The sequence below is a fragment of the Arvicanthis niloticus genome, chromosome 26, assembly GCF_011762505.2.
Source record: "Arvicanthis niloticus isolate mArvNil1 chromosome 26, mArvNil1.pat.X, whole genome shotgun sequence".
In the NCBI taxonomy this organism is placed as follows: domain Eukaryota; kingdom Metazoa; phylum Chordata; class Mammalia; order Rodentia; family Muridae; genus Arvicanthis; species Arvicanthis niloticus.
In genome coordinates, this window is record NC_133434.1 from 23,956,780 (window position 1) to 23,969,264 (window position 12,485).

Consider the following 12,485-nt stretch of genomic DNA (forward strand, 5'->3'; position numbering starts at 1 on the left):
GTTGCTAGGAAGCATTTTTTTCAGAGGAGGAAAGAACTTGATTGGCAGCATATGAGAGACCAGGGATTTCACTGCGTTGTATCTTAGGGGACTGAATTTTTTTAAGGGAGAGTTTTATAGAATGGAAGGAGACCCGGAAAAGTGGAATAAAGGTGTTTACTCCATAGGCAGTTTTTTTTTTTTTTTTGGGGGGGGGTGTCCAAGCTCATGTTACAGATTACTGCAAGAGTTGATCAACGACTATAAAAGATCTAAAGATCTAGGATCTTCATTCTTGGTATGTGTTTTGGCCAGAGGGCAAACAGAAAACTTGCAAACTCTATTCAGCAGATGTCCTTCTCAGATAGCAAATTGACTCCTAACCGGACTGGCAGAGAGACAGAATACAGCCTGGAGATATGCAACCAGTACTGCCCAGTACTGCCCAGACATCGCCAGCTTTAAATACATCTTTCTTTCTTTAAAAAAAAAATTACTTTTTTATTATCACTGTGTGTATAAGAAAAAGAGAAAGACAGAGACAAAGACAGAGAGATGGCATGTGTGCACCATGCATGTGGTCAGTGGACAACTTCCAGCAACTGGTTCTGTCCTACCAGTGTGGGATAAGGATCAAACTCTGTCAACAGACTTGGCGACAAGCGCTTTTACCCAACAAACCATCTTAAGAACCCCAAGTACATCTCACTTTCAAACTTTAAGTGTGAATATTTAATATTTATTTTAACAAGATCACTGTGTTTTTATTTATTTACTTGCTTTTTTTTTTTTTTTTTTTTTTTTTTTGTGACAAGGATATATACTGTAGCTTAGGTTGCCCTAAAACTCAGGTAGCCCAGGTTAGCTTCAGACTCACACTGATTTTCCTGCCTCTATCTTGACAAATATTTGTTCTACCAGGTCAGACTATAACAAAGGATATACACTATTGTTTATTCCTACAAGGTCTCACAGAATCAAAGTGTGCTCTTTTTATTTTTAAATCTGAACTCAACCTCAATGTTTGGATAGAAATCAAATTTGAGAGAACATTTTTCTATGTTAAGGATGGGAAGTGTCAAACCAAGACAGCTAATATGAATTCATAGCCTTTCTAATCCCATGTAGCCTTTAACATTAACAGTTCTGATCTTTAAAATACAAAAGCAGCCTTTAAAATTCTTTCTAACGCAGAAGCTGTTCCTTGTCTGAGCTCTGGAGAGGGTCTGACAGGATCTGGGAAGATCAGCATAGAACCTTCAGGTTTCTACTTTCTCAAGCTACCAAGGGCTTGCAAGGGCTTGACTGTCATGCTTGGTGCCCTGCAGAGTAAGTCAGCAAAGCAAGTAAAAATTTTTTCCCCTGCTTTAATGAATCATTTTAATTCCTTCTAGTATAATTTATGCTACAATGTTAATTTTTAAATCAATGTACTTTTCAGTTTATTTATTTTCATCTTTTCCCTTTATCAAATTTATTTGTGGTTAATGTGACAGATATTTGAATATCAGGCACAAAAGCCAACATCAAACTTATTAATATAGCCATGAGATAAGCACAAATGATATGGAAGCATTCACGCCTCTAGCAGATAGTACAGAATAGAGAATCTTGATCTGGCTTTCCAGAGCAGTATTCAGAGGAAAAGTAACCAGGTCAGAAAAAGGCAAAAACAAAACATCAAACTTTATATGCAAAAGATGAAACTCTTGATAAGTAAATTTTTCGACTCTGTTTTCTCCTCCTTCTCCTTTCTATTCTTGGTGATTGTTGTTGTTGTTGTTGTTGTTGTTGTTGCTATTGTTGTTGTTGTGAGACATGGTCTCTCTGTATAGTCCTGGATGTCCTAGAATTTACTTTGTAGACCAGGCTAGCTTCAAAATCCCAGAGATCCATCTGCCTCTCAAATACTGAAATTAAATGTGTATTCCACCATTGCAGGATTATTTTCTTCTAAGCTTTGGGTGTTTGTTTTGTTCTGTTTTTGAGAGGCCAGGTTCATCTCAAATTCACTATATAGCCCAAACTGACCTTGACCTCCCAATCCTTCCGCATCAGCCTTCTGGGTTCTACAATTATAAAGGTATCCCACCATGCTCGGCTCTGTGCTTTGGCTTTCCCTCAGAAATGACGCTGGAAAGTAGACAACTTTTCCCAGAAAATAAAATGGGGAGGGGGCTTCATAATTTGGCAAGATATCCTTGTTTAAGATCCAACCAATAAAAATAGGACAGTTCCCCTCTCTACTCAGTTAACTTTCAACCCTGGTCCAAAACTATTGTAGGATATGATGAGAAGCCTTGAAAGAGAGAAATCTAGATTCATGTAACTCTTATTAAAGTATATCGTGGCTGTCCAAGCTTGTTATTATTCATTAGTGATATCTATTTCTTCCTATTCATAGCATATGAATTAAGCATAGGTATCTATGTATAAGAAAAATAAGGCCGGGCAGTGGTGGCGCACGCCTTTAGTCCCAGCACTTGGGAGGCAGAGGCAGGCGGATTTCTGAGTTCAAGGCCAGCCTGGTCTACAGAGTGAGTTCCAGGACAGCCAGGGATACACAGAGAAACCCTGTCTCAAAAAACCGAAAAATAAAAAATTTAAAAAAAAAAAGGTAAGTATAGGATTTTGTGCCAACTGTGGTTTCCAGTAGCCACGAGGGATCTTAGAATGCATCCCACACAAAAGGATAAGAACAACTTCAGTGTATGGGGTGTTAGTAGTGGTGGTGGTGCTATATATTGTCTTTTCTTGTTTTGCTTTGTTGAGACAGAAGTGTACACTGTAGTCCAGGCTGGCCTAGAACTCTATGTAGCCCAGTCTGACCTGGAATTCAGTGCAATCTTACTACCCGAACCTCCTGAATGTTGAGGTTCCAGACATGAGCCTAGGAGGAGAGCTGAAAGATAAGGTTGGGTGGGTGAGGCCTTGGCAGTATGTGGAATCTTGAAGTTTTGGTTTATTACTTTCAATGAACCAAACAATCCATGAGAACGCAGTGATCCCAAACATTATAAAAAGTCAAACAGTTTCTGTTTCTGCCTCAGACATGTCCTCTTCCTCCAAAACTCACTGTGCCCCAGCTCTCCTTTTATGATTTTCATGTTACTTGAAAAGGATTGAACTGACGGAAACTCCAGGAAGAAACACATTTGTGCTTACCTTTTATTTATTGCTATCCCATGTACTCAAGATAGTCTAATGTAATACATGCAGCTCTTGCCAACACGTTCCTGTAGCTGGGGTTTCCCGAGTCATGTTATAAAGTAGCTGGTGTATATGGCCTGTGTTTTAGTACCTCTGCTGACCTACAGGCTCCCTCCATAGAGTTTTCAGTAAGTGTCTGTGGTACACACCCTAGACACTCTGGAGTGTCTCCGGAATTGCATCCTTAGTTGTTCCTTCCTTGGTCCAGATTTCCAGTTACAGAAATGACTCTGTCCTTACCATGATGAGGCAATATGTTCCAGCATGCTCCACCAGGAAGTCACGCCCTCAGGGAGCCACCAACCCTCTGTCCACCCACCATCTCAAAGCCACAGCCATATGCTCCTCCTGGTTTTGGCAATTTCAGAAATGTTGGGTTCTTTTTTTTTTTTTTCCATTGCTCTTTTCCTGTGGTAATTCCCAAATGAAAACACAAGGGAACAAGCTTGCAAAGCTCGTGAATAATATGTGCAGTTAAAGCCTTCTTTCCTTAGGGAATTCTTAGAGTGTGTGACGTAATGGTGACTATTCCCAGCATGGTCACACATGGGCTGATAACTGGGACTTTGGGATAAGAATTGAAGCCCACCCTTCTGTTTCTTAAGGATGATTTAGTTCTCTTCAGATTCGAGGAGCTTTGGTGGATCCACCTAACCACTTCTCAGACATGTCCAAATTTGCCTGATCCATAGGGCGTACACAGTTTGGGCCGTTCAGCTGCAAACTCTCTTACGTAAGCAGAAAGGTCAAATACTGTTTTGGAAAGTTAAAAGGCACATGTATTTTTCCTGAATTTATATTCCCTGTGCCTCTCCCTCCCTCTTCCTTTCTTCCCCCTCCCCATTTTCTAGTTGAAAGGTCGGAGCTGGAATAGAAGACCCTTAGCTAGAGAATTCAGAGTAAAGGAGATACTCCTTCTTAGGCTGGGTCCCTCTGTGGTGGTAGGTGTGGTGCAGACAAACGAGCAGCTGGGAGAAGCGAGACATGGGGAGAGTCTGAGTTTCATCCTTGGTAGCCAGTGGCTTCCAGTTGATCTGATTATCTTTATGAAGTCTGAGTCGCATGAGCAGTTTTACATGAAGAAATGATCAGATGCTGGCTTTGGGATCTGATTTAGGCAGTACCAGGCTGGGAGCTTTATTTTTACCAGGGTAATTGGGAAGCCCTTCAGCTTCTTCAGACAAAGCTAATGACTGTAATGATTCCGACTTGTGTGATAACAGCCAAGGCAATAAATAGCTTACTTTTGTGTTCTGTCAAGCTTTTATGAACGTCCCACCCACGATCAGACAGTGCATTTAGGGAAAGTGTGGACATAAAGCCAAGTCTCTTCCAGAAGGACTCTGTAATCTATTGGCTCATGCAAAGGGTGGCCCATCCACTTCAGAACTCTTCAGTTTTGTTTTGTTCCTTCGTTTTTGTTGTTGTTTGTTTTGGTTTCTGCTTGTTTGTTTATTTTGTTTTTTCAGACAGGGTTTCTCTGTGTAGCTATGTAACACTGGGGTTGTATCTTTAACCATGAGGCAAAAAACCCCTTTACCCCTTAAGTTGCTTCTTGCTGGGTATTAGTCACAACAAGAAGAAAAGAAATCTCTACATCACTGGGATGGCAAATGTGAAAATGAACAGCTCTGTGAACAATTTTGAGTGGAATTATGACACTGTAGCAGTCGGATGTGGTGGGTGAGAAAGTGGAGGTGGCATTTCTTCTGTTCTGCCTTGGGGAGCTAGGTGGATGGTGATGGGCAGCAGAGAAGGAGTGAATATGGAAGCAGAATCACCTCCTTCATTCATTTACCTAACCAGACTACACAAGAATTTCTCAAGACCAACACTGACAGTGCTCACCTTAACATGCTTCATTTCTGTGAGATCAAGACAAAAATCAGAGGCCAAGAAGAATGGCCACAGTGGAGAAGACCTATATGGTGTGGCATCACATCTGAGGGACAGAGCTCTAGACAAAGTCTGGTTCAGTCTTCTGGAGTGAGTGGCAGCTACATGATCCTTGGAGTATAAGATAATTATCCAGGCCCAGAGATGTCAGGAAAATATTTCAGGCAAAGAACCGTATGTGCAGAAGCTCAGGTGTCTGTCAGATTCCCTCTAGCTGAAGTGACAAAGGGAAGTAGGGTTTGAGGCCAGAAAGCATGTAGAGACTAGGTCACATAAGGCTTCATAAATGCAGGAATCAATATCATCTTTCACTTGGAAGGGAAGAGGCACAGCTCAATCTGTCCTGACCACGCTAGCTTATGTACAGAAGATGGTTTGGGACAAGCTTGGAGAAACCGGAACAATTAAGGGCTACTGCACTGCAAGAGTGTAATGAGTGCAGGTAGATGCAGAGACAAGGATGGATTTCAGAGAGAATCCTGAGCTTGTGGCAGTGGGGTTCGTTGACCAGATAGGAAAGAATGAGGACAGAAAGACGAGAGGTCCATGGTTAACTTATGGGCTCTGAACTGCCTGTGACCCTATAAATGGCTCTTCTCGGGGGTCAAAGGGTTAGAAAAGAATATTCTTGTGTTCCTGAGCCCTGCCCTTCCTATTGCATGAGGATTTCAGAATGGCATCTGCAAAGGTGTGGAAAAGAGAAACTAATTGAGGTGGAATTAAGTTGACAGGTCCAGAGATGCCTAGGAGGAGAGCTGAAAGATAAGGTTGGGTGGGTGAGGGCTTGCTTAAGAGGTTCACGAGATAAAGAAAAAGCCCTGGGCTAATGAGATGCTTAGGTAAGGACAGGTAAGGACACTTGCCACCAAACCTGATGACCCAAGTGATTCCCCAGGATCTATGTGATGGAAAGAGAGCAAACTCCCAAATTGTCCTTTGACCTCTACATGCACAGTTGTGTAGATGCACTTAAACATACACTACTAAATAACTAAACATATAAATGTAATAACAAAAAAAAATTTTTTTTTTTTTGGTTTTTCGAGACAGGGTTTCTCTGTGTAGCCCTGGCTGTCCTGGAGCTCACTCTGTAGACCAGGCTGGCCTCGAACTCAGAAATCCACCTGCCTCTGCCTCCCAAGTGCTGGGATCAAAGGCATGCGCCACCACTGCCCGGCCAAAAATATTTTTTAAAGAAAAACTTTGTATCATGTTAAGATTTTGAACAATTCCTTTCAGGAATTTTTAGACAGGGATTACAATGATGGAGCTTGAATCTTACAAAGGATCTCTCAGTTGTTAGCATGAAGGATGGAGGGGATTCCAGAAGAGAGGTGAATATCAGGCAGGACGGTTGAAATGGGAGGAAGGGGAGTATGTGAAATTTCTCAGCTATGACATCATTAGAGACTTGGCAATAAATGCAGAAGATAAGCTATTCTTGCCAAGGCCAGAGGGCTTTTTCCAACATATCCTTAATTACATCAGTGATGCTTATGGAAGGCCTGAGGGGCCTGCAGTAAATGCAGGGATATTGGCCTCCAGGCAGCTGGAAGTTCCCCTCTTACAAAGTGAATGATAGTGTGCACAGCAGGGCACGCCAGGTGAGTGGGTATTCTACTCTGTATACCCATACTTGATGGGTCTGTGATACAGACACCCTCTGTCCCTTAAGCCCTCTCTCCCACTTATTCAGCCTTCTCAGCCTGCTGCCCTTGTTGCTCTGACTCTATATCAGATAGGAGACCTAGTGAGGTAGTGACACCTTAGCTGTGGCCTGCAGCGGATGGAGTTATAAAAAGAACTGACACAACCTGGCTTGTACTCTTAGCTCAAGGCTAACTGAACTGCTTGCCAGTTCCCACCCAACCTGGTAACATTCCTATCTCCAAGCCTTTGTTTTAGGATAGGGTATTCATTCATTCATTCATTCATTCATTGTTTATTTTTAATTTTTTATTTATTTTATGTATTTAATGGGTATTCTATTTTCATATATATTTGTGCACCAGGTGCATGCCTGGTGCCTAAGGAGGCCAGAAGAAAATGTTAGATCTTCCAGATAATGATTGTGAGCCACCATGTGGGTGCTAGGAACTGAACTTGGGTCCTCTGAAGAGCCCCAATGCCCCTATTATCTCTCTGGCCCTTTATTATTTATTTGTTTGTTTGTTTGCTTGCTTGCTTGCTTGCTTGCTTTTGAGACAAGGTTTTATTACTCAGGCCTGACTGACCTGGACCTTGCTGTATATATCAGGCTGACCTCTAGTGTGCTGATCCTCCTCTTCCTCCTGAAGGCTAGGAGTGCAGGCATGCTCCAGATTCCCAGCTTTGGGTCATCCTTCCCTTTCACCTCCATGACAGTTCTCTGCCACCTCCTCCCTACTGCATGCATTTCCACTCCACACTGTCCATGCACTTACTTGCCACTCTTATTTTCCTTTTCAAGGCTAATGTGGTATCACAGCTCTTCATGTTCCCTTTGGTTAAAAGCACTCTGAAAACAGGGTTCCTGTCTCAGCCATATTTGTTTTCTTCAAAAGTTTCAAAACAATACTGGTTTGTGTGCACAGCTTGTAGGAAGAACACAGCTTCCCACATGTAGACAGAGGAATACATGTGAGAAGAGATAACACACTCCTGTAATTTTTTTGGGGGGTTAGGGGGAGAGGAAGGATTGTGGCAGGTTCAAGGCCTACCCGATTTACACAATCAGTTCAGGCTATCCGGAGCTGTATAACAAGATTGGTTCACAAGGCCAAGTGAATAAATTAAACAATGTGTACACCTCTAATCCAAATATCCTCAAATTCTGCCAGTCTAGCTTGGCCATGGCAGGGACAGTGTGACATGGCTGTCACCACAGAGACAGCAGGGCATGGGGCTCCACGAGTGTTCATGGTTGCTGTGGGCATAAGGCTTCTTTATATTTAAAAAGTACATTTTTTTTTTTTGCTTTATATTCCTCCTTCAGGAAATATTCTCCCTTCCAAGGTTATTGGGTAGTGTCCTCTCTGCCAAGGTCAATGACTCTATGATAATTGGAGTATGGGAGGTGATAGAATGCCTTATGTCTCAGCAAAATGGTAAGCACTGAGACCTTCAGGATGGCCCTCGAGGCTATGGGAAAGAACTCTGAAAACACGAGTTCAAAAATATATAATTTCTCAACTATGTAAAATGTAAGGATGCAATATGAATTGTATAAGGAGCTTCATAGACTTAAAAGAATAGAGGCAGCTGAACTGTGAACCAGCTTGTCAGAAAGATACAAAGGGAGATAGAGTCCTGAGTTCAAGGTCAGCCTGAGAGAGTAAATTTAGATCCTGGCTTGATTGGAATGGTAATCTCAGGACAGAATCCCCATCCAGCTAAGTTTACAAAAGCAGGCAGATCTATGAATTCATTGCAATGTAAAAAAAAAAAAAAAGAGTTCTTGTTATCCTAAGGAAACCTAAGAGTCAAGGGCTAAATTCATTGAATACTGATTTGTTGGATAGTCAAGAGAGAACCTGGAGTAAATGACTGAATTGATATATGAATAAAAGGCTGGGCTTTTGATCTGTGTGAGATGAACTAGCAGAGAGTGGTAACAGTTCTATTTTTAGGAGAGTTGGACTATCTGAAGATCTCTGGAGAGTGAACACAGCTCTTCTAGAATTTTTTCTAACAGGATTTCTGATTTTGGTCAGAAAATCCATGGATAGCAAACATGGCTCTTTTACAATTTTTTTCTAACAGGATTTCTGTCCTTGGTCAGAAATCCTAAAACTTACTTAGAGAGTTAACACAACTCTTTGAGAATTTTTTTTCTAGCAGCTACACAGAGAAGATTGTTTGGAGAGTGAACACAGCTCTTTCCCTAGAAAATCCAAGAATTTTTTCTAGAAAAATTTCTTTTTCTAGAAAATCTCTTTTTCAAAAAATCCAAGAATTTTGGAGCTTTTCTGGTTGGAGAATCTATGAGCTATCCAGAGAACTTTTTGAATTTTTTTTTAAGAAGAGAGAGCTGTCTTGAGCAGAAAGCTGTCTCGAGCAGACTACAGAACCAAAAGCTATCTACAGAGAGCTATCTAGGGAGCCATCTTGGGCAGAGCACAGGCTGTCAGCTTGAGCCCATCATTTGACTTCAAGTTGTTTGTTTTGCTGCTCTCAGGAACCCCAAGTGTCAAATAGTCTTGACAAGTAAGGAATCCTGACTTGTGTTTAACATGCAGAGTATTATTAGTAGAACTAATTTAAGAATAGTATGAAAAACTATCCATGACTTAATTCAATTTCTGTTCAAAATCTGAGATCAACTATAATACAGCTATGAATATCTTTACAATATAAAACTGTTTGGTCTCCCAGCTTTCATGGTCAACTTTCATGAGCCATGAACCAGGGAAGTAGATGAAGGACAGCTGTTGCCACTCTTGACTGCTCCCATCTACAATCCCAACTTGTGTAACTCCTGATCCCCACGCTGCTGCTATATGGAGGAGATGGCCTACTTCACAAAGAGCTATCAATCATTACAAGTCTACAAACCCTGAATTAGGATCGGGAAGAGCACACATGGGCGTAAGATTATAGATGGACAAGCTGACACCTATGCCTTTTTATTTTTATATTTATTTTCTTTGTGTATATGTTGGGACACATGCATACCACAGTATATGTACAGAGGTCAGAGCACAATTTGTGGAGCTGGTTCTCTCTTCCTACCATGTAGGCTCTAGGGATCCAGCTCTGGTCAGCAGGCTTGGTGACAGGTACCTTTGCCTGATAAACCATGTTGCCAGCCATATCTCAATTTTGGACTTAGGAATTATTTTCTCCTTATTGTTGAATTGAGAGAAACAGTGTAAACAGTGAAAACATACTTGCTTACCTCCAAAATAATGTCACCTCAAATCAGGGTCTTTATGAGCAAAGCACCCAGAAGCAATTTTGGTGAGGCTTGTTTTTTAAATGGTTCTTATAAATTAATTCTGGCTCTGATGTAATTTTCTTTAAAATGTAAATGCCCACACAGAGAAATGTTTCTATTTACACAGAAAGTCAATGTACTCTGCTGGTTAAAGATAAGTATACATTTTGACAGCCGGCACCCAGTTTCTACTCTGGATGCTCACTGCTTCTTGAACCTTGCTTTCCATCTTCCTCATACTTTATTTTACCATCTGTGAAATGGAAGCAGCTGTGATTTCTGCCTCAAAGGTGTGGGGTATCTGAGTGAGACCAGTGCCAGCCACACAATAAACATTTAGCTGATGTAGACAGTTTGTTATGTGTTTTTATGTTGTGCTCAAATGCAAATCTACTTGGGTGGCAAAAATAGAAATATCAGTTGTAAACAACTGCAGGAAAATTTTTCTGAAATGTTGCTCAGTGATGCACTAACCAGGAGGTGTCCTTCTATGGATGTAGAAATACATCTCATTCTTCTTGATTTTGTGATGTAACGGTAAATGTGCTAATGTGCTATCAGCCTCTCAAAGAAATGACTTCAACTTCTTTCCACAGGCGGGATGACCGTGTAAGACCTTCAGCATCTGTGAGGGGGACAGCTGCGGTAAGTAGCTGGGGAGCCAAAGGTGACTCTGAAAACCTCAGCATCTATATCATCTAGCCCTGGCTACCTAGTGAACAGGATTCTCCCTGGCTCCTCTTCAGATTTACATTAGAAGTTCATATTTCTCCCAAAGAGTCCAAGGTTTCTGATTAGAAGATTTCCAGCTGGCTCTGGCACAAGAACGCTCATATCCTAGCCTCTGCAGGAAGCAGTGGCCATTGTGTCTCCACCACGCTAGAGCTGGCACCTCTGCCATCAGCCACCATCACTGTCAGTCCTATAGCACCAAACAGATGGATGTGGGAAGAGGCAAGGGGCAGCCATAGCCACGGTTTACAACCAAGTGGGTGTTAACTGGCTCCTTTCTCACTATGGATATCTTTTTGTTCAAATTGGAAACCACTGAAGTATGAAGTATGTGTGGCTGGAGAAGTCGCTTGACCACACACAACCCTCATGCACCAAAGGCAGAAATTTCATTATTTGTATTTAACTTATTTTATGCATATATGTGTTTTTGCTGCTTGTGCAAGCTGGTTGTGCACCACTTGCAAGCAGTGCCCTCAGAAGCCAGAAGAGGGAGTCAGATCCCTGGAACTGGAGCCACCATGGCTTTGAGGGGGGAGGGGTGCTGTTGATCAGCCTGGGTGCTCTTAACCCCTGAGCCATCTCTCCAGTTCCAAAGGTTAAAATTCCAATTTTCCACTGTACACTATTATGTTCCTATATTCTTCACGGTTGAGAATCAAATGTTTTCTACTTTTGCTCTTTTGAGGTCATAACTTGTGTTTTGTGTATGCCTATGACTTTCTATATAGGTTATGATGTGTAAATAAAAGGTAGGCTTTTGAGGGGGCACTGAGAGTGTAGGAAGAGGGCAGAAGCAATTTTGGAATTTCTGTAGCCTGAGGACTGGTATGCCCACTCCCTACTAAAGTGTGAATGGGATTGTGAGGCTCGTACCTCAGCAGAGGTTCTCTGCATAAAAAAGTGGACTCTTCTCCCTGGTAATGGTATTTTTTTCTGGATAATTATACTGAGCATTTGGGGCTACGAAGTTAGCTCTGTCAATAAAAACCTTTGTCTTCCAAGCCTAAGGACATGAGCGTTATCTGCAGAACAAAAACAAACAAACAAACAAAAAAAAACCCAAACCAAAAAACAAAACAAACAAACAAAAACTGCCAAAAAACTGGGTGCCAGGGAGTTGTCTTTGGCTTAATTGGTAAAGCATAAAGCATTTGCCACTCAAGCCTGATAACCTAAATTTGGATTCCCCAGAACCCGGGTAAACACCAGACAATGTAACACAAAAGCACAAAAGGCTGCGATCCCAGCACACCCCTTCCTGGGAGATGGGAGGCAGAGATAAGACAATTGTCAACCGGTCACTCAGAAGCTCCTCGGTCCGATAGTCTGAAATGCTCAACGGTGAACAAGAGAGACTCTGTTCAGAGTAGGAGCTAAGGATGACACTCAGGGTTGTGCTCTGACCCCACATGTGCACTGTGGCATGTGTGCTCCCACGATCACACAAGCCAGGTGTGGTGTGTGCACTGGTCATCCCAGTGCTGTGGAGGTGGAGATGTGTAGATTTCCACCAGCAAGCCTTGTCTACTTGGCAAGTTCCAGAGCAGGAAGAGAACCAATCTTAAAGGGAGGAGAGCATCTATCTAAAAAAATTAAAAAGTGGACAGCAACTAAGCCATCCATGTACACACAGACACTTGCACACTTGAATACACACATGCAAATAATGATACTAAATCTATTTCTCACCACAAAATGTGTCTGTCCCAACTTGACACCAGCACCAATGACATCTGTCCTCCATCAATAA

The 12,485-nt window shown here is 41.9% G+C and overlaps 1 protein-coding gene and 1 non-coding gene across 4 annotated transcripts in view; both read left to right on the forward strand.

Moving 5' to 3' along the window:
• Exph5 (exophilin 5) overlaps positions 1-12,485 on the forward strand; it is a 75,285-nt gene that overhangs the window by 40,976 nt on the left and 21,824 nt on the right. For all 3 annotated transcript variants that reach the window (XM_076925204.1, XM_076925206.1, XM_076925205.1), the window contains one exon: positions 10,597-10,645. In XM_076925204.1, the coding sequence (XP_076781319.1) occupies positions 10,597-10,645 (49 nt within the window). The remainder of the gene's footprint in view (positions 1-10,596; positions 10,646-12,485) is intronic.
• LOC143439482 (U7 small nuclear RNA) lies at positions 8,723-8,787 on the forward strand. Its single transcript, XR_013107704.1, has one exon. It is a non-coding gene; the product is annotated as a U7 small nuclear RNA (small nuclear RNA).